Here is a 20,640-nt window from a genome sequence, read left to right as displayed (position 1 = left end):
CCATCTGCACAGGATTTCCATTAGTGCTTCCCCCGTCGCCATGACGTCACCGACGTCGTGACGTCAAAGGGAGTCCCGATCCACCCCTCAGCGTCCTGGCACTGATTGGCCAGGCTGCGCATCGGGTCTGGGGGGGGCGGCGCGGCAGGTAGCGGCGAATCGGCGTGGAGCGGCAGCGATCTGGCAGTACACGCAGCTAGCAAAGTGCTAGCTGCGTGTAATAAAAAAAAAAAATTCAAATCGGCCAAGCAGGGCCTGAGAAATCCTCCTGCGCGGCATACCGCGAGCTGAGCTCGGGCTTACCGCCAGGGAGGTTAATCAGTTGCTCTCAGTTATAACTGAAAGGACAACTGATTTTCAAAGTATTGCCCATGTTTGCCAATAGCTCAGTTCACACTATATGCATTTTAAGATTTTTCGTAATGCACTGCTATGGAGAAGTGAATAAAAAGTGTATCAATTGATTGTGTGAATGGGGCCTTAGCGTCCGTTTCACCACGTATGCATTATTTTACCACATGCAGTCCACAATTTGCTATTCTGGTAGATTTTAGTCATAATTTACAGCATGCAGTAAATTAGGTCATATAATGTGTGGTATGTTGTAATAGTTTACAGAAAATCAGAATTCTCATGAAAAACAGGGGGCATGTTCGCACATAATTTACTGATCAGTTTAAGACCTGCCTGTACCTGGCTGTAAAGTCAATTTATGTGCATTTTGCAGTTTTTAGTGGAGTTCTTATTCAGGCTGTGTCATAGAAAAGAATAATAGAAATAAAATTCTAAATCTTTACTGGATTTTTACACACACACACACACACACACACACACACACACACACACACACACACACACACACACACACACACACACACACACACACACACACTCACACACTCACACACTCACACACTCATACACTCATACACTCATACACTCATACACACAGACACACAGACACACAGACACACAGACACACACACACTCACACACTCATACACTCATACACACACACACAGACACACACACACTCACACACACACACACAGACACACACACACTCACACACAGACACACACAGACACACACTCATACACACACACACACACAGACACACACACACTCATACACACACACACAGACACACACACACACACACACACACTCATACACACACACACACACACACACACACACACACACTCATATACACACACACAGACACACACACACACACACACACACACACACACTCATACACACAGACACACACACACACACACACACTCATACACACACACACACACACACACTCATACACACACACACACACACTCATACACACACACACACACACACACTCATACACACACACACACACACACACACACACACACACACACACACACACACTCATACACACACAGACACACACACACACACACAAACACACACACACACACACACACAAACACACACACACACACACACACACAGACACACACACACACACACACACACACACTCATACACACACACACACACAGACACACACACTCATACACACAGACACAGACACACACACACACACACACACACACACACACACCCTTCCAGAGACTATCCTAACTTATGGATCACAATTAAAGACTATTATTATAATTTACTGCATGCTTACCGCTGAAATACAGCACCTTTTTCTGCACTTTCCACACTTCTTACCAGGAGAGAGATAGGACAAGGTCAAGAGTTCATGTATTTTCACCCTGGGACACTTCATAGGCTGCCACTGATTAGAGCCAGTAAAACATTCAACCTACTTTGACAATGTTTAAAAATAAAAGAAATCCATGGGATACTTTAAAAAGTTGTTTTTAGGAGTAGGAGGATAAATATAATTATTTATCTCATCAGTTTATTTTCACCTCGGGTACACTTTAAGATGAAATTGGGTCCCTAGGCAAGATAGCAGTTTTTACCCACTGCTGATGGTCACCTGTTTTTTTTAGGAAGATTTGGTGGGGGCAGGGCTGGATTTGTAACGCTCAAGCCGACGATCACCAGCCACCTCCTGACAAACCACAAACCTTCTACCACAGACACTTTTATTGGTCCCAGTAATCAATGTATTTAAAGCTGCTTATTAATGATGCAATTTTACTAAACGGTCAACCTTCTAATTGATTGGATTGGACAGTGTTTATGGTGCCAATCAACTACAAACAACTAATTTGTCAATCATTTTATCAATCTGTTTTGAGGATCGATTACATCTGAAATAATTGGAATGTTTATAAATGTTATTCCATTTATGGGTCAAATTGATGCTTTCCGCTCTGATAGGTTGGAGCTGGGTGGAGGGCGGAGTTGGATTTGAAGAGTGGCCGACAGTGCTGATGAGTGACAGCTCAGGTCACAGACAATAAGCTGCCCACGTTTGCTGCCCCTTCATCCCCCGAGTCCCAGACATTTGCCAGACTGCTGAGGTTCACATGTTTGGCAGCTTGACTGCCTGAGTGTTCCAGCCTGCAGCCCGCCCCTTGCTTCCTGGTGCCCTAGGCCATGGCCTATGTGGCCTTGCCTGAAATCCACCCATGGGTGTGGGCTAGCATCCGCTAGGTCCATAGACTCTCTCCAGGCCCTAGGCAACTGCCTAGGTTTGCCTTGTGCTTTATCGGGGCTCTGGTGCCTAGGCATGTCTTCCTCAAATGATGAAATGTGTTCTATGAAATAACAGTGCTGGCAGCGGAAGCTGTTTGTGTTTTTCTCCCTCTTGTAGGAGGATATGATCAGTGGCGTAGCTAAGGTGCTGTGGGCCCTGATGCAAGTTTTACGGTGGGGCCCCCCAAGCACTCTATACATAACAATTGCCACTGCGCACCAAAACCTGCCAATGGTAACTACAGTGTCAGAGGTGCAAGAAGGGGATGGGGAGCAGTTTGTTAGTAATTACCACCATTCAAAGTATCTATAGAAGTGATAATTATAAGCACAGGACCAATAGAGAGCTAATACTGTAGTTGAGGGAGGGCCCTTCGGGGCCCCTCTGGCCCAATGGCCCCAATGCGGTCGCTACCTCTGCACCCCCTATTGCTACGCCCCTGGATATGATCTGTTGCTCCCCCTGCTCCCCAGTCTAGCTAGTGACTCAGCACAGTACAGTTCCCCTCCGCCGACTAATGCGCTCTCTGTGGCTGGCTGTGATCTCCTCAGCTTTATATTCTCATTTAGGGTGGAGTACGTGGCTGACTCTGCTTACGGGACCTCAGCTACACTTCACTGCCTGCTCATAATTCTGCTGCCTCTTTTAAAGAGAGTTTATTACTGAATATGGCACCTTGTTAATGAGAAAGAGTCTTGAATGGGTCATAATCATTATTCATAATTGAGACTAGCTAGTTTCCAGCGCAGCGACAAGATAACCTTTTAGTAGTTGTCAAAGACAGATTGGTCTTATGTAAACCGTTGGCTTTTATGTGTTCTGCTGTGTCTGTTAAAGGGATACTGTAGGGGGGTCGGGGGAAAATGAGTTGAAGTTACCCGGGGCTTCTAATGGTCCCCCACAGCATCCTGCGCCCGCCACTCCCCAATGCTACGGCCCCGCCTCTGGTTCACTTCTGGAATTTCAGACTTTAAAGTCTGAAAACCACTGCGCCTGCGTTGCCGTGTCCTCACTTCCCCTGATGTCACAAGGAGCACATGGTGCAGGCACAGACCATACTGGGCCTGTGCAGTATGTTCCTGATGACATCAGTGGAAGCGAGGACACGGCAATGCAGGCGCGGTGGTTTTCAGACTTTAAAGTCTAAAATTCCAGAAGTGAACCGGAGGCGGGGACAGAGCATTGGGGAGTGGCTGCGCGGGTGCAGGATGCTGTGGGGGACCATTAGAAGCCCTGGGTAACTTCAACTCATTTTCCACCAACCCCCCTACAGTATCCCTTTAAGCACTGAAGACACTTGTAATGGGAGTTTTTTCTCTCTATGATTCTAGGGTCTCAGTTGTAGTGCGTTCCACCGCCTGCGCGGGGCCTAACTACAAATCATTCGGGCAGGGCAGTTTTTTACTCTTTAGGGACAGTCACACAGCCACAGGTCACAAGTTGATCTGCCTACTTACTGGTGACCAGCTGCTCATCCAGGATGAAGCAGGGACCAGGAAAACACACGGGCAAAGAGAGCCCGGTAAGCCGACTCCTCCATGGGCGCCGCGCACTGAACAGCCTGCAGTACCGCTACAGGCCATCAGGTGTCATCACGCAGTGGTGATGTGATGATGACTTGACTTCTGACGCAGGCAGCCTAGGAGGAGTCAAGGAAGGTGATTGCGCTGGTAATCTTCTTCTTCCATTTGGTTGCACCGTGCGTCACCAGCTCCCTAGCGGTTATGTCCTACTGCCTGCGCCCCCCTTCTTTTACTTACCAGTCTGCGCCCAGGACGGTCGCCCTGCCCAAGAAACGGCCCTGCATTCGGGCCCCCAGCAAAACTCTGTATATTCACACCCTTTCCTCCCCGGCGACCCTTTACATCCATAATAAGTGTAGCCACAAAACCCCTGATCTGAAGGATGGACCTCTCTATCAGAAGGAGTGAAGTAGCAGTTGGTGCCCCCTTACAGCTCTGGGCTCCCCCTGTGGTTGCAGGGGCTTCTCCCCTGTAGTCACGCCCATGTTTTTTGCATTCATTCTTCACTTTTTCAAGTGTTGCTTAATACATTGTAATTGCGATTGCGCATGTTGTACGAAAAAAACAGACAGCTGTGCAATTTAAAAAATGTGGAACAACACGAATGCAAAATGCGAACGCTAACTATGTGCGTGTACTGAACGGGGGCCATTGACTTCAATGGATGGTACAGACATGCACGTTTTGCTGTCTGCAGCACGATTCCTGCAAGTGTGTTCCGTCTTAGGTCTTGTTCACATTACACACGTTGCCGTCCGTATTTTGGCAACACGTGCAGGAGGCAGACATGCACAAACATCAGAAGTGCATAGACTGTCTTCTGTTCACACTGCATGCGCTCCGTACCAGTTTTTAGCAAAACGCATGGCTGACCCATTCACTACAAGTGAATGGGATCAGCCACGCAATGCATGCAAGCGCAGATGGCGTGCAATTGTGCGTGTTGCATTCCAATCGCACGGCCATCTGCGTGTGATAATGTGATTGAGGCCCGTTACACATGTTGCCTTCATTGTTTCTGGATGAGAGCACAAGGCGGGGGCTAGAGCAGGCATGGGCAAACTTGCCCCTCCAGATGTTAAGGAACTACAAGTCCCACAATGCATTTGCCTTTATGAGTCATGACTTTGGCTGTCAGACTCCTGCAATGCATTGTGGGACTTGTAGTTCCGGAACAGCTGGAGGGCCAAGTTTGCCCATGCCTGGGCTAGAGTGTTTACTGAGAGCACAGGGCATGTTTTGTGATCGATCTGCTTCCTTCTTCATGGGAAAGAGAACAAGATCTATTCCAGTTCATCTCCAGGAGACCATTTAAACCTGTACATAGAGAGTTAAAGGGGAACTCTGAGAAATGTCATTTGGTGAGACAGTTAATAGAAATAGCATTTGTAATTTATACTTTTTTTAAAAAAAAAGTTTAAAAATGTCTCATTTTAAAAATCTTTTAACCCTTCTCTATAGTGGTAAAGCTGGCCAACTCATGTATGTGAATGAGTTTGCAGGTCACAGGAGAGACAGGTTATTCTCTTTGCAGTTGCAAAAGACAAAAGGGTTATCTTTAAACACAGAAGGATGCCTGAGATGAAAAAAATATCGTTTTTAGCAAACGTACACAGCAAATTTTAAAGGGAACCTGAAGAGAGAGATAAATGGTTGCCATATTTATTTCATTTTTAAACAATACCATTCCCCTGACATCCTGCTGATCTTTGGCTGCAGTAGTGTCTGAATCATACACCTGAAACAAGCATGTGGGTAAACCAGTCACACTTCAGCCAAAGCATCTGATCTATATGCTTGTTCAGGGTCTATGGTTCAGGCCAGCTTCACACAGAATATTGGCACCAGCGGTGCAGTGCGGCGGCCGCGCCGCACCACCAAAAACTGGCCGGGAAATATAAGGTTACTATGCGGTATTCCCCTTCTGGCATCCAGCCAAACAGGAAGTGACACGCACTTGCAATGTGTATTATTGAAATCAATATGTTAGCCTCCATATTCCTTTCACTTCCAGTGTGCTTTAAAGGAATCGTCAGGGAAAAATAAAAAAAAAATCAGCGTTACTCACCTGGGGCTTTCTCCAGCCCTTTGCGCCCTCCGCCGCTGTCCCGGGCTCCCCGCGGGGTGCAGAGGACGACCTCGAGGTTGTCCTTACTTCGCCTGCCTAAAGCGCCGCTGTCAATCATGGCTACGTTGTCCATGTCGCACTGCGCAGGCGCAGTAGGCTGGATAGTGTAATGGTTAAGGGCTCCGCCTCTGACACGGGAGACCAGGGTTCAAATCTCGGCTCTGCCTGTTCAGTAAGCCAGCACCTATTCAGCAGGAGACCTTAGGCAAGTCTCCCTAACACTGCTACTGCCTATAGAGCGCGTCCTAGTGGCTGCAGCTCTGGCGCTTTGAGTCCGCCAGGAGAAAAGCGCTATATAAGTGTTTGTCTTTTTGTCTTTTGGTGGAGGAAGCAGGCAGCCATGGCAGAGAGCCCAGGTAGCTATGGCAGATAGCGCAGCCACAGTGCAGGGAGTGGACAGCCATTGTGAAGGAAGCAGGCAGCCATAGTGCAGGGAGTGGACAGCCATGGTGGAGGAAGCAGGCAACCACATTGGAGGAAGCCGAAGCAGGCAGCCACATTGTAGGGAGCAGGCGGCTTGGTGGAGGAAGCAAGCAGGTCACATTGTAAGGAACAGGCAGCTTGGTGGAGGAAGCAGGAAGCCACATTGGGCTCTATTCATAAAAAAGTTGTTGCGAGAAAACTCCTGGAGGGAAAATACCGCAGCGGTATTTTACACTTCTGGGTGGTCATTCAAAGAAATCTTGAAAGCTGCGATGCAAGAGCGGAGATCTCCCGCTGAAAGCTGGCGGTAAGCTGTCGGAAGGCATGCGGAAACACTTCAGCCGGCAGAGTCCCTCCGTGCACTGCTCTCTCTGGGAGGTCTGTCCCATTCACTTGTATGTAATCCGCAAAATCAGAGGAAGCGGTATTTCCCGTCCACATACCGCTTCCTCTAATCTTTATGAATGGCCATTTTGTTACTTTTTTCTAGATAAATCTAGAAAAACACTGGAGAAGGCGGAAATTTCTCGCTCTGCTGGGGGATTGTAGATTTTCATGCGGGAACAGCTTTTATGAATGCTCACTTTGCTAAATGGACGGGAAAATCCGCTGTTTTGAGCGGAAAACTTGCGGTAAGGTTTTATGAATAGAGCCCAATGTAGGGAGCAGGCGGCTTGGTGGAGGAAGCAAGCAGCCACATTGTAGGGAGCAGGCGGCTTAGTGGAGGAAGCAGGCAGCCACATTGTAGGGAGCAGGCGGCTTGGTGGAGGAAGCAGGCAGCCACATTGTAGGGAGCAGGCGGCTTAGTGGAGGAAGCAGGCAGCCACATTGTAGGGAGCAGGCGGCTTGGTGGAGGAAGCAGGCAGCCACATTGTAGGGAGCAGGCGGCTTAGTGGAGGAAGCAGGCAGCCACATTGTAGGAAGCAGGTGGCTTGGTGGAGGAAGCAGGCAGCCACATCGTAGGGAGCAGACAGGTTGGTGGAGGAAGCCTGTTGTAGATAGCAGGAAGCCGTGGTGTATGAAACAGGCAGCCACGGCGGAGGGAGCAGGTAGCCACAGTCCAGAGAATGGACAGCCTTGGTGGAGGGAGCTTAGCCACACCTCCTCCCAGAAGGCAATGCACTCATCGGGGGAGGGAACCAGCAGCTGAATTCACTTGTTTAAACATTCAAACGCCCAAATTTTGGCACTTCTTTTAAAAAGTCACTTATATTTGTTTGGGGGGGGGGGAGGTCAATGCAGTACTACTGAGCTAAACTTATTTTGGAAGAGGATTTTAAATGTCTCGGGACTTAGAATCATTTTATAGCTACAGATTATGAAGACATGAAGGAGACCCATCTGCCAGGTGCAGCTCACTCTTCTGATTCTTCTGCTCCAGTTGTTTGACGTGGAAGAAGGTAAATTGCGGGAATCTCCGGGGAGGTGGAGGCCAGCTGTGCCTCGTGGGGAGTGGAGAGATTCACCTCTGTCCTGAGACCACACACTGAATTCCCAGGATCCACACTTTGCAGAAGAAGAGGTGTTGCTCTTCCCTCAGTTGTCTCTAAGGACATGGGAAAGAAACTTCTCCCTCCATGGGGCCCCCTGCAGCTTCTGGGCCCCCCTGCAGCTGTGTCCCTTGCATGGTCTATTGTTACGCCCCTGGAGACAAATCTCTCTCTGATTGAATCTGATAAGAGAAATATCTAGCGGCTACCCATACTCCGCAAGCCGATTCCCGATCAACTTCATGTTGAAATCGATCCAGAATCGGTCTTGTGGCGCCGCATCCGCCGCCTCGCCGCTGCCCCCTCAGTGTCAAATGTGTACCCACTGGTACCCAGTGCATTATACTTTACCTGTCCGTATCTATGCTAGCTCGGGGCTCCAATCTCAATCCGCACACACGCGCCCCCCACATGGTTGCCGGCGTATAAGTGGGCGCATTTGTGACGTCATGCTCCCATGTTATTCTGGCAACCACATGGGGGGAGGTTTCGTCGCTCGTCCCGATATTGCTCGCCATTACCACTGCGCACTTAATCGACCACGATGGTCTGACATCTTGCAGCATGTCCAATCAATACAGCCTGAAATTGGTTGCATCGTCAATCGGGCATGCTCTTGGAGGCACCATTTTTCGATAATTATTTAATCGGATGGTCATTCGACCGCCAAGTCGATACATGTATGTCCACCTTACCAACCTAAGAGATAAGCTGACTGGCTGACTGCAAAACCACCTACGCATTTTCTTTAGCTCCGCGCCCCCCCCCCCCCCCAAAAAAAAAAATATTCTGATCATTGCTGCAGAAAATCTTAAAGAGACTCCGTAACAAAAATTGCATCCTGTTTTTTATCATCCTACAAGTTCCAAAAGCTATTCTAATGTGTTCTGGCTTACTGCAGCACTTTGTACTATCACTGTCTCTGTAATAAATCAATGTATCTTTCCCCTGTCAGACTTGTCGGCCTGTGTCTGGAAGGCTGCCAAGTTCTTCAGTGTTGTGGTTCTGCTATGCACTCCCCCCTCCAGGCCCCTCTATGCACACTGCCTGTGTGTTATTTAGGATTAGAGCAGCTTCTCTCTTCTCTCTTATCTTTTACAAGCTGGATAAATCGTCCTCTGAGCTGGCTGGGCTTTCACATACTGAAGAATTACAGACACAGGCAGAGCTGTTTGCAGGAAGAAACGAGCAGCCTGAAACTTCAGTGCATGAGAGCTGAAGGGGGAAAGAAACACACAAATGATCTCTTGAGATTCAAAAGGAATGCTGTATACAGCCTGCTTGTGTATGGATGTATTTTCTATGTGTGGACATACTGTACATCAACCTACTTCCTGTTTTGGTGGCCATTTTGTTTGTTTATAAACAAACTTTTTAAAACTGTTTTTAACCACTTTTAATGCGGCGGGGAGCAGCGAAATTGTGACAGAGGGTAATAGGAGATGTCCCCTAACGCACTGGTATTTTTACTTTTGTGCGATTTTAACAATACAGATTCTCTTTAAGTATGTACAGGTGTCCCTCGTCATCACTGTCCTTCTCTTCAGCAATCGACTCCCCAGTGTGTTTCGTTTATACAGGAACTTTGAGGGAAGTTCCTGTCGTGTTCTGAGTCAGAAGAACTTTTGACTCATGTTCCCCCCCCCCCATGCCACTCCCTTCATGTGCCCCCCCCCCCCCCCCCCCCCGCATTCGTCTCTCCCTCACACCTGTCCACCCTCATGCTCATGCATCCTCCCCCCTTTCCGACCCCCGGGACTTGCGTCTCATAGTCTGACCGCATGGAAAGTTTTGTGGTTCTAATTCTGTGAGATTCACTTTTCGGTGAATCATGGCCGGATAGTTCTGTGTCGGAGGCTGGAGAGGAGAGTGGTGATAAAATGGATATTTTTCATTCCACTTGTACAGCCGGAACTCACTTTATTGAGTGAGTTGTGCAGAAATGATTATTGTGACGATGAGCTTGGCGTAGCGGTTCCCAGTATCTTAGTAACAAGCTGATATTTCTGCCGCCTGTCCTCTGTGCCAGAATCAGCCAAATCACTTCTCCTGTTCCACACACTGGCGGCTGAGCTGTATTTATAGCCCAGCATCTTCCATCATCTGCTGCTCCACTCAGTTTTCCTTGCATTGGTTTTGAAAAATCTGCCTCACTACCTTTCCCAATGGATGGGTCAAGGCAAGGGGGTGGAGCTCTCTAACATAACAGACAGGAAGTCTGCCAGTGAGGAGATGTGTGTTGGCAGGACAGGATGTGGGTAACAATGGCCTGCTATTATTAGTATTTATTGTATTTATAAAGCACCAACATATTATCCAGGTGATTTTACAGAGATACAGCAGTTAGTCCATGGGAAGGGTGTGATTGGTGGGGTTGCAAGATCAAGAAGGACACACTCAGTGGGGAGAGGACCCTGCCAAAGGCTTGTAATTTAAAGGGCTAGCATAATTTAACCACTTGACCACTGAGGGGTTTTTCCCCTTTAGGACCAGAGCAATTTTCACCTTTCAGCTCTCCATCTTTTCATTCACCAATAACTTAATCAATACTAATCACAATGAAATGATCTATAGCTTGTTTTTTTTTTCGCCACAAATTAGGCTTTCTTTGGATGGTATATTATGCCAAGAATTTATTTTATTCTAAATACATTTTAATGGGAATAATAAAAAAAAATGGAAAAATCATTATTTCTCAGTTTTCAGTAATTATAGTTTTAAAATAAAATGCTCTAATGTGGTGAAACCCACACATTTTATTTGCCCTTTTGTCCCAGTTATTGCAAAGTTTTAAATATTTCCCTAGTATAATGTATGCCGCCAATATTTTATTTGGAAATAAAGGTGCATTTTTTCAGTTTTACAAGCCCATAATTTAAAAATTAACTGTAATATACCCTCTTGGCATACATATTAACCACTTCCCCTCCCCCGGGACTAGTAACTACGTCCCTACAAAGTGCTTGCAGGGGCGTAGCTACTATGTACCTCCCCCGTGGCGCATTACCGCTCGCCCCCACCGCACCCCCCTGCGCTCGTTACCGCCGCCGATCATTAGCAGCTAGATCAATGAATGGGAATACAGTTCCCATTCATTGATCTAAGTCCCCGTGTGAATGACCGCAGCCGTCTATAAGACGCGCTGTCATTCACAAAATCCGTCCATGCAGTGCTTCCTGTTTGCATAGTAATACTACGCATACGGAAGACACCTGCGAGGACATCTTGTGGCTAAATAGTAAAATTATATCTGCATTTCTTTTTTCAATAAAGGACCTATTTTTACCCTATTTTTACTTTTTAAATTAACCCCTGACCCTCCCACACTCCCCAATAGTTTGCAAATTTATGAATAAAAAAAATACATAAATAGTTACCTTAGGGACTGAACTTTTTTAATTTTTCTGTCAAGAGGGTATACTATTACTTAATAAATTATGGGCTTGTAATCACGGATGGACACAAAACTGAAAAAATGCACCTTTATTTCCAAATGAAATATTGCGCCATACATTGTACTAGGGAAGTATTGCAATAACCAATACAAATGAGCAAATAAAATGTTTGAGTTTTAATTACGGTAGCATGTATTATTTTAAAACTATAATGGCTGAAAAATGAGAAATAATGATTTTTTTTTCTGATAAAACACTTCCTTATAAAACATTTTTAAGAATGAAATAATTCTTAGCAACAAGTACCCCCCAAGCCTAATTGGTGGTGAAAAAAAACAAGATATAGATTGTTTCGTTGTGATAAGCAGTAATAAAGTTATAGGCGAATGAATGGGAGAAGCGTTGACAGGTGAAAATTGCTCTGTTTTTTTTAAGGGGAAAAACTCTTCGAGGTGAAGTAGTTAAAAAAGTTCAGTCCCTAAGGTGTAACTATTTATATTTTGTTTTTCAAGCAAAACATTTTGGGGGTACTATGGGAGAGTGTGGGAAGGAAGGAACACTTTTTAAATGCAAGTGTGGGTATTTGTATTAAAATAAATATATTTAGATGTAATTTTACTATATGGCCACAAGATGTCCTCACGCATTATTTCCTATTTACATACTATAAGTATGCTAAACAGGAAGTAATGTGTGGCTCTGTTACTCTAGAAGATACAATGATGCATGCATCTCATTGATGCTGGCAATCATTGACACAGGGACTTATATTAATGAATGAACTGCGTTCCCATTCATTCATCTCCCCACTAACGGGCGGTGATGAGTACCCGCGCGCGGTAACTGAATACAACTATTTAACCTCCTGAGCGTTACGATGCTCAGGAGGTTTTGCATTGTCCGTGCCCCCTGCGCTTATTTATTAATTTAAATGTGTAATTTAGATACTAGCTAGCACTAGGCTAGCTAGTATTGTTTGCCGGCACCTCCGTTACCCCTCCACTCCCCCTGATCCCCTGCTGGATACATTACCATGCCGGGATCCCGCGATAGGCGCAGCCTCCCCGCACAGCTCCAGTCTACACTATGGGGAAAATGGTAAATGACGTCTTGACGTCACCGACGTCATGCGCAGTCCCGATCCTCCCCATAGTGAGGACCGGATCTGAGTGGGAGGCTGCTCAATTGCTGGATCCCGGCATGGGGGAGGGGGGGATTGTGGGCAATCGGGGGGTGCCGACAGACAATACTAGCTAGTATATAAAATTACACATTTAAATAAATTAATTCCGGCGATCCCCAATGCACAGCAAAACCTGTGCAGCGGCATGCCCGACACAGTGTCCGGCATACCGCTAAGGAGGTTAAAGCCCTCGGACTTCAAGTGAAGTTTCCCAGAAAATAATTATAATGCACCTGGTGCAGTAAGTAGTTAAAGAGGTAGCTACAATTAAAGAGGAACTTAAAGTGAACCTACAAACTAAAAATCTACTCAGCAGCACTGAAAAGGCTTGGTGCTTAATAGAGATGGCCTGAACCGTTCGCCGGGCGAATCTCTATGTGGCCTGTACTACTTCCGGGTCGCTATGACCCGGAGTAGTACACCTGCACTGGCCTGGCGGTGCGCATCCTAGATCACGCTCCTGTTGCCGGGCACTCTCTGCACATGAGCGTGATGTCACTCATGACGTCACGCACATGCACAGAAAGTGCCCGTCAACAGGAGCGCGATCTATGATGCGTACCGCCGGGCCAACGCAGGCGTACTACTCCGGGTCATAGCGACCCGGAAGTAGTACGGGCCACATAGAGACAGAGATGTTCGCCGGCAAACGATTCGGGAACCGTTTGCGACATCTCTAGTGCTTAACAGTTTCACAACATCAGAACTTTTTCTTACCCAAGCCTCATTTTTAGCTGCACAGAAGAAAACTGTGCGGGCATTTTCCCCCTAATGCTGTGCAAAGCATGATGGGATTTCTGATGTTGTTCTCCTTGTGCTGTTTTGGTGCAAATTTGTTTTTTTTTTTTGTTTTTTATTTGAGATTTGAAGCCTAGCGCATGTAGCTGGGAGGGGTGATCAGGACACAGGACAGTTGTAACTGTGTCTCATGCTCTCAGCCCCTTTCAACCAAAAATATGTCTGCCCCCATGAAAAAGATGGCTGCCCAATGAAAAAGATGGCTGCCCCCATGAAATCACAAACATTTGTCTGTTCTTTTAAAACAGGGTGGGTAAGAGATTATATTACCTTTCTATTTTAATTAACAACTAATGTAACTTAATGACAGTATGTTTGTTTAGGCTGGAGTTCCTCTTTAAATGAAAAATAACGTAATTAATAAAAATGCAATTTTAAAAAAAATAATACTTTATTATTTAGTCTATGTTTGCCCATTGCACAATCTTTCCACACCCTGATTTAAATTCTTAAATTTATCACAGGTGGCAACATTTTTACTGCTGGCAGATGCATCAGTGTGGACTTTTTCTTTACTGTGTGTTCTGAAGTCAATAAAAAAGAACCTGGGCCATATGCAATTAACTTTTTCACTTGAGTTTTCTCCTAGGAGATATTTTTTCATCCTCCAGCCCTTTGCAACCGAAAAAGTACCAAACAGTAGGTGAAAAAGTACTGTCAAAACTATTTTGAGTATTTTCTTGCTTGCTGGTGGCTTGTAAGGCATTTTATTGACACGTTTAAAAATATCACTTAGGAGAAAACTCAGGAGAAAAAGTTAATTGCATGTGGGCCCTGGTCTCTAAGAATGCTTGGGAGGTAGAATTCTGCATAACTAAATAGTCAAAGGTGAACATCAACAACGGAGCAATAGCATATGTGGTCAGTAGAGGTGCCTGGCTCTTCTCTTCTCTTCTACTGACCACATATGCTATTGCTCCGTTGTTATTGCCAGATGAAGCGGGATCAAACCTGCGAAACACGTTGCATATTTGGAGTTTGGATAAATAAAATATATTCGCTGTCTTTACTACAGTCGTTGTGTGTCTACTTGGAGGAGGTAAGTCCACCACTACCTTCTGTATTTGCCAAGAATTTGGTTTTTAAGCTCATTTAGCCTCCTTTTATCCTTTTGGTGCCTCTGTTCTCCTGCATAATATTGAGTCCACCCTGGGTGGAGGGTTGAACCCCCTTTTTCTCATCTACAGACAGCGACTTCTTATTCCTGAGTGTGGTCAGGAAAATCTCCCCACCTGCTTTTACAGTGGTTGCCTAATGGTAACCCTGGTTTGTGAGTATTAATATTTACTCTATGTAGTAACCATTTACCAGTACATATTACACTATTGGGGCTCTTGGTGTTCCTTGTTTTTATCTACATAAAATCAGAGATGGATTAAAGGATACCCGAAGTGACATGTGACATAATGAGATAGACATGTGTATGTACAGTGCCTAGCACACAAATAACTAGGCTGTGTTCCTTTTTTTCTTTCTCTGCCTGAAAGAGTTAAATATCAGGTATGGAAGTGGCTGACTCAGTCCTGACTCAGACAGGAAGTGACTACAGTGTGACCCTCACTAATAAGAAATTCCAACTATAAAACACTTTGCTAGCAAAAAATGGCTTCTGAGAGCTGGAGAGAAAAAAAAAGGGTCAATAGTTCATACATTTTAGCTCTGGCATACTTCAATGAATGTGTCATTGGGCAAAAACAATAAAACAGTTAAAACTTAAAAAGTTGTTTTAAACATAAAATAAAACTGTGGAATATCTTAAGTCATTTTTAGGAGAAGGAAGATGGATACAATCGTTTATTTCATTAGTTTATTTTTGCTTCGGGTGTCCTTTAAAGAGAAACTCTGACCAAGAATCAAACTTTATCCCAATCAGTAGCTGATACCCACTTTTACATGACAAATCTATTCCTTTTCACAAATGGATCATCAGGGGGCGCTGTATGGCTGATATTGTGGTGAAACCCCTCCGACAAAGAAATTCTGAGTACGTACTCCTGGCGGTTTCCTGTCTGTGAACCTTGTTGCATTGTGGGAAATAGCTGTTTCCAACTGCCAAAAAAACATGCAGCAGCTACATCACCTTCCAACAGTAAAAATGTCACCATGTAATAAATGTCAGAATGTAAATCAGGGATTTAAAAGATTTTACAATGGGCAAACACTGACTAAATCATTTATACATAATTATTGTAAAAATGAAGCACTTTTTTTTATTACCTTATTTTCACTGGAGTTCCTCTTTAAGATGTAATGGGGCCCTAGGAAAAATAGTATATTTAGGGCCCCCTTGGGATCCCTTTGGTAAGCTGAAGTGGAGAGAGGTCAGAGAAGGTGGCAGGAGGGCCCCTGCCCTGGACATTTACTAGGCCCCAGGCACCTGCCTATGTTGCCTGGTGGATGATCCTGCTCTACATAAAATACATAAATAATACAGTAATAATAAGTCATTGCAAAATGAACAACTTTTAATAATGAGCATTGCGGAGAGAAATGGCTTCAATACAGTATATTTTGCATGAAAAAAAAATACAAACCAATCTGTGGCTGTGAATAAGGTTTCCATAGTAACTCCCGAAGTCGCACCACATGTATACAATCTATAGACTGAGCGCAGACAAGCCTCCCCAAAGGCAGATCCTATCCTTCTATAATGACAGGTTTGCTTTAATTATCCCCTCGCCTGGATTCTCACAGTTTGGCAAGAAGGAAGCAGCATTTCCTTTCAGCAAACGTAGATGAACTTTTATACCGTTAGACTTTTATTGCATCTTATTTTTTTTTTTTACTGGAAGTTGTTATGTAGCGGCAGAGCGTGCGAGAGAGAGAGATTGATTCGCGGCTGATGTTACTTTTTTTTCTTTACAAGTTTCTCTCTTGGCGACCTCTGAAGTCTTTTCACACCTGCGAAACACTCATCAAAGGAATCGTCGTCACGTCGTTACTTTCCGCATGGAGGAACATTAGGTGGTACAGCCGAGCGCATATCGCCACGCGGACGGCAGTCTGCAAAGGAAGGAGTCATCTATAACGGGCCCGAGACGAGGCAAACAGCCGGCGAGAGGCAGCTCCGATCCTCCCGCCATTCTTTATTTTCAGCAGTTAAAGAATTTTGCTTCTCGACGAAACAAGCGTTTTTAGCTCTGCATGCGAACGCCTCCCTGCTGGGGAACACTGCTAATGTAGCGCTGATGTCTCCATTGCAATTTGGAAAGTAATGTTTTGGAATAGCTGAGGAAGCAGATTCTTATAACTTATTGAAGAGTTTATATATAACTTTTTATTTTCCTTAATGAAACTTGCTTCTCATAAAATAAAAGTATGACTTCTGCCAGAGCAGAAGATTATTCCTGTCCTGATGTAAAGAGGAGCTCTAGATTCTAGATTGCATGGAGGCAGCATTGCTAACCAGGCCTAGATTTACCTCACAGGAGCCTATAGGCACAGGTGTCCTGGTACCTTAGACTCTGCCCTCCATGAACCTACAAACCCCCTCCGAACTACACCGCAAGTGTGCTGCCTGGCCCAGCTGTCACCTCTCCCCTACTTCCTTTGCCTATCATAGGTAGGTACAGGTGCCCTTTAGTATTAGGTAGCCATAAGTACCATAAATATTAAGTAGCTAGATGTGCCCCCAAGTATTCAGTTGCTAGAGGAACCTCAGTATTTAGTATCTAGAGGTGCTCCTGACTGAAGGCAGATCTAGTCAGCGCAAGGTCGGACTGGGACACTAAGGGCCCACCAGAAAAGTTTCAGCCACCCCCCCCCACAACACTAGGATCGCCCACACCATTTTGAGCTCACTGGAAGCGTGGAAGGGGAGCCCCCAGGTGAGGAGACTACTCCCCCTCCATGCTGCTCTGTGCCCGCCGCTGCTCCTCCTTCCTGTGCTGTGCCCCCTCCTGCAGTGCTCGGGGCCCCCGGGGACACTAAGAGGAGGCCTACTGGGGAAAATCCAGAGCTCCCGCTGGCCCTGTCCGACCCTGGGTCAGCGTAATGCAGTGAAGAGGTTGAGTAACCTCTCATTTACACTCTCATCAGGACTCTGCATTAGGAAGGGGGAAGGGAGGCTCTCGGGGAGGGGAGTGAGCCACCTTTCCATTATAAGGTGCCTGTAGGTAAGTGCCTACATTGACTTATGGTAAATCCGGCCCTGTTGCTAACCACTCAATACATTATGGACAGTCAGTAACATTGGCCACTGCGTTGCCCTATCTGTCTATACGTTACCCTCTCTGCAGAGACTGGCATGGTGGCAGCATTGCTAACCACCCATCACATTACGGAGAGTCTGTAAGAATGACCCCTGTGTTGCCCTCTCTGTCTGTATATTTCCCTCTCTGCAGATAGGGGAAAGAGGTGCACAAGGTATGGTAAAACTGTGTTAAAAACTGCTAAAAATGAAGAGTGTGGTGGCTTACCTCAATGAAGACAAATTCGTATTACAGTTTGCAGACTTCAATATGCACTTGGCAACGCGTTTCGTGGGTCCCTGCCCACTTCCTCAGGTAGAATACAGTGCCAGAATTAGTTACAGCCAGAACAAAAGATGCCTTTAAAAAAAATAGGGAAATTGAATAATAAAGAAATAAAGAAACAAACAAACTAGCCAGCAGGGATCAGAGCCCACCAACAGAAAGCTCTAATTAGTACAAAAAAATAGCCTGGTCACAAGGAGGGGGGGGGGGGGGGTAGGGTAAAGCCTGTGGTCCTTAAAGGGAATCTTTAGCCTAAACAAACATACTGTCATTAAGTTGCATTAGTTATGTTAATTAAAATAGATAGGTAGTATCATCTCTTACCCACCCTGTTTTAAAAGAACAGGCAAATGTTTGTGATTTCATGGGGACAGCCATCTTTTTGGTTGAAAGGAGGTGACGGGGGAAAACTGTCCTGTGTCCTGATCACCCCTCCCAGCTGCGTGCGCTAGGCTTCAAATCTCTAATTCAAAAAAACAAAAAGAACAAATTTGCACCGAAACAGCAGAAGAAGAACAACAACCTCAGAAATCCCATGATGCTGTAAACTGTTAAAGAAACGCCGAGCCTTTTCAGTGCTGCTATGTAGATATTTAGTCTGGAGGTTCACTGTAAGTGATTAACACAATTTTATCACACCTTGGGCGCCACTTTCCCTTTTTGTGCTACCCACCCTCCTTTGGGAGGAGTGTTATAATTGGTTAGGTGTGTCTCTACCACTCCCACAACCATTTGAAATGTTTCATCTAGAGAGCGACCGTGTCCAGTCCTACTGAACACCCGAGTGGAGTCGGGTTTGTGCATCGCCGCCTGCCTAAGGCCTCGTTCACATCTGCTGCGCTGAAAATCGTGTTAAAGCGCATGGTAAAAAACGCATGCGCTTGTGCGCGCTTTAGTCCGCGTTTCTATGCGTTGCGCTGCGCTTCTTTAAAGCACGTTTTGCTTACTGTAGCAGCAGCAGTTGTCAATAAAACTTTGTTTTTGTATGTAAATGTATTTTCTTCTCCAATTAGGGGTAAAAAACGCATGCGCTTCTATGCGCTTGTACGCGCTTCTATGCGCTAAAAAAGCGGACCCATTCACTTGCATTGCTGTGCGCTTTACAGCTCAGCGCACAGAAATGCATGCACCACTACGTTTCTGTAACGCTGCTCAGCGCAGCGCATAGATGTGAACCAGCTACATTAGTTACATGGAAAAATGAATACCTTGCTGATCGCACAGGGCAGTGCGCTGTGGAAAGCGCACAGAAACGGCCCTGATGTGAACGAGGCCTAATGGCTGCAGGGGTTGGTTGCCTACCTGAAACATTCCCTTGTTAGTACCATAATCTATATTACCCCTTATCCATTGTTGTGACTTACTGCACCATTGGGGCTCCTGTTGTCTCTGTGCTTTTTCTCCCCGGGGTGCTCTCTGATCACCCTACATACCACCTTTTTGCAGAGATTGGCAAGGAACTACCCATAACATTATGGACAGTCTGTAACCATGGTAATGGTAATAAAACTTTATTCCTCCAAGGAATTATTATTAGGTGGTCTTGTTTGTGTAAAGAAGAGAAGCTTGAACAGAAGCGCCAGGATAGAGTAAGAATGTTTAAAAACCGGTTAAAAAGGGCGGCAGTGGTGGGCTTACCTCCCCAACGAGTAAAACACAGACTGTGTTGATTAAAGTTCAGCAAAGATGCTGTTTATTTAAGTACTCCACAATGCAATGCGCTTCACAGTTTCTATCCCACTTCATCAGACAATCAAAGGAGTAAAAACTAGTACAAGTCTGAGTCTAATTTAAACGCCTCTGTTGTGTGTGTAGAGGGGCACTATTATAGCTGTAGCCTGTAAGATAGGTTGTCAGTTTTCTAAGATTACCGGTAAGTAAAGGAAAGACTTTCAACTTATGTTGTTTGGGGGAATATGCTGCCTAATTATGATGATCAGTTTTGTACAGATTCCCATATACAGCAGAACTCCTCCCCTACAAACCTGTCTCACCTGTGCAGCCCTGTACTAACTGCCGGTTAGATTCGCAGCAGTCTCCTCTTCATAGGGGGAATGCACTGTATACTCCAGTCAGTTCACATAGTCATGCTAATAACACACGTCAGGAGCCCCACAGGAGTGGGCAGTTGCGTATGAAAATTGTCATAACCCCCCCGCCAGTGTTTTTGGAATTCCTAACATGTTGTTTTTTCGTAGCTTCTCCTCACATGACTGTTTGTTTCCGGGGTTGTGTAGAGGTTGGCTTTAATGTATACTTTTAACAATGAGAGTGATGTTATCCCTTCTCTCTTGTAGACTTTAACAGCTCCACAGTATGAGCTGATCGTGGAAGCCAAAGACATGGCAGGAATGGATGTGGGATTAATCGGCACAGCAACGGCCACCATTGTTATCGATGACAAAAATGACCACCCACCAGAATTCTCAAAAAAAGAGGTGAGTGCTGGTGCTGCATTTTTTTTTTCCTAAAAAAACTCTTCCATGGCCTCCAGCCATGAGACTCCCCATTCCATCCAGTGCTCAGTGATGTATTACCACCAACCAGGACACTCCCCATT

The 20,640-nt window shown here is 45.5% G+C and overlaps 1 protein-coding gene across 6 annotated transcripts in view; it reads left to right on the top strand.

Moving 5' to 3' along the window:
* Positions 1-20,640, top strand: part of CDH13 (cadherin 13) — a 1,882,652-nt gene that overhangs the window by 1,656,307 nt on the left and 205,705 nt on the right. For all 6 annotated transcript variants that reach the window (XM_068261396.1, XM_068261398.1, XM_068261397.1 and 3 more), the window contains one exon: positions 20,378-20,518. In XM_068261396.1, the coding sequence (XP_068117497.1) occupies positions 20,378-20,518 (141 nt within the window). The remainder of the gene's footprint in view (positions 1-20,377; positions 20,519-20,640) is intronic.

Source organism: Hyperolius riggenbachi, chromosome 11 (assembly GCF_040937935.1).
Source record: "Hyperolius riggenbachi isolate aHypRig1 chromosome 11, aHypRig1.pri, whole genome shotgun sequence".
Classification (NCBI taxonomy): domain Eukaryota; kingdom Metazoa; phylum Chordata; class Amphibia; order Anura; family Hyperoliidae; genus Hyperolius; species Hyperolius riggenbachi.
This window is presented reverse-complemented; position numbering and strand designations above follow the sequence as displayed.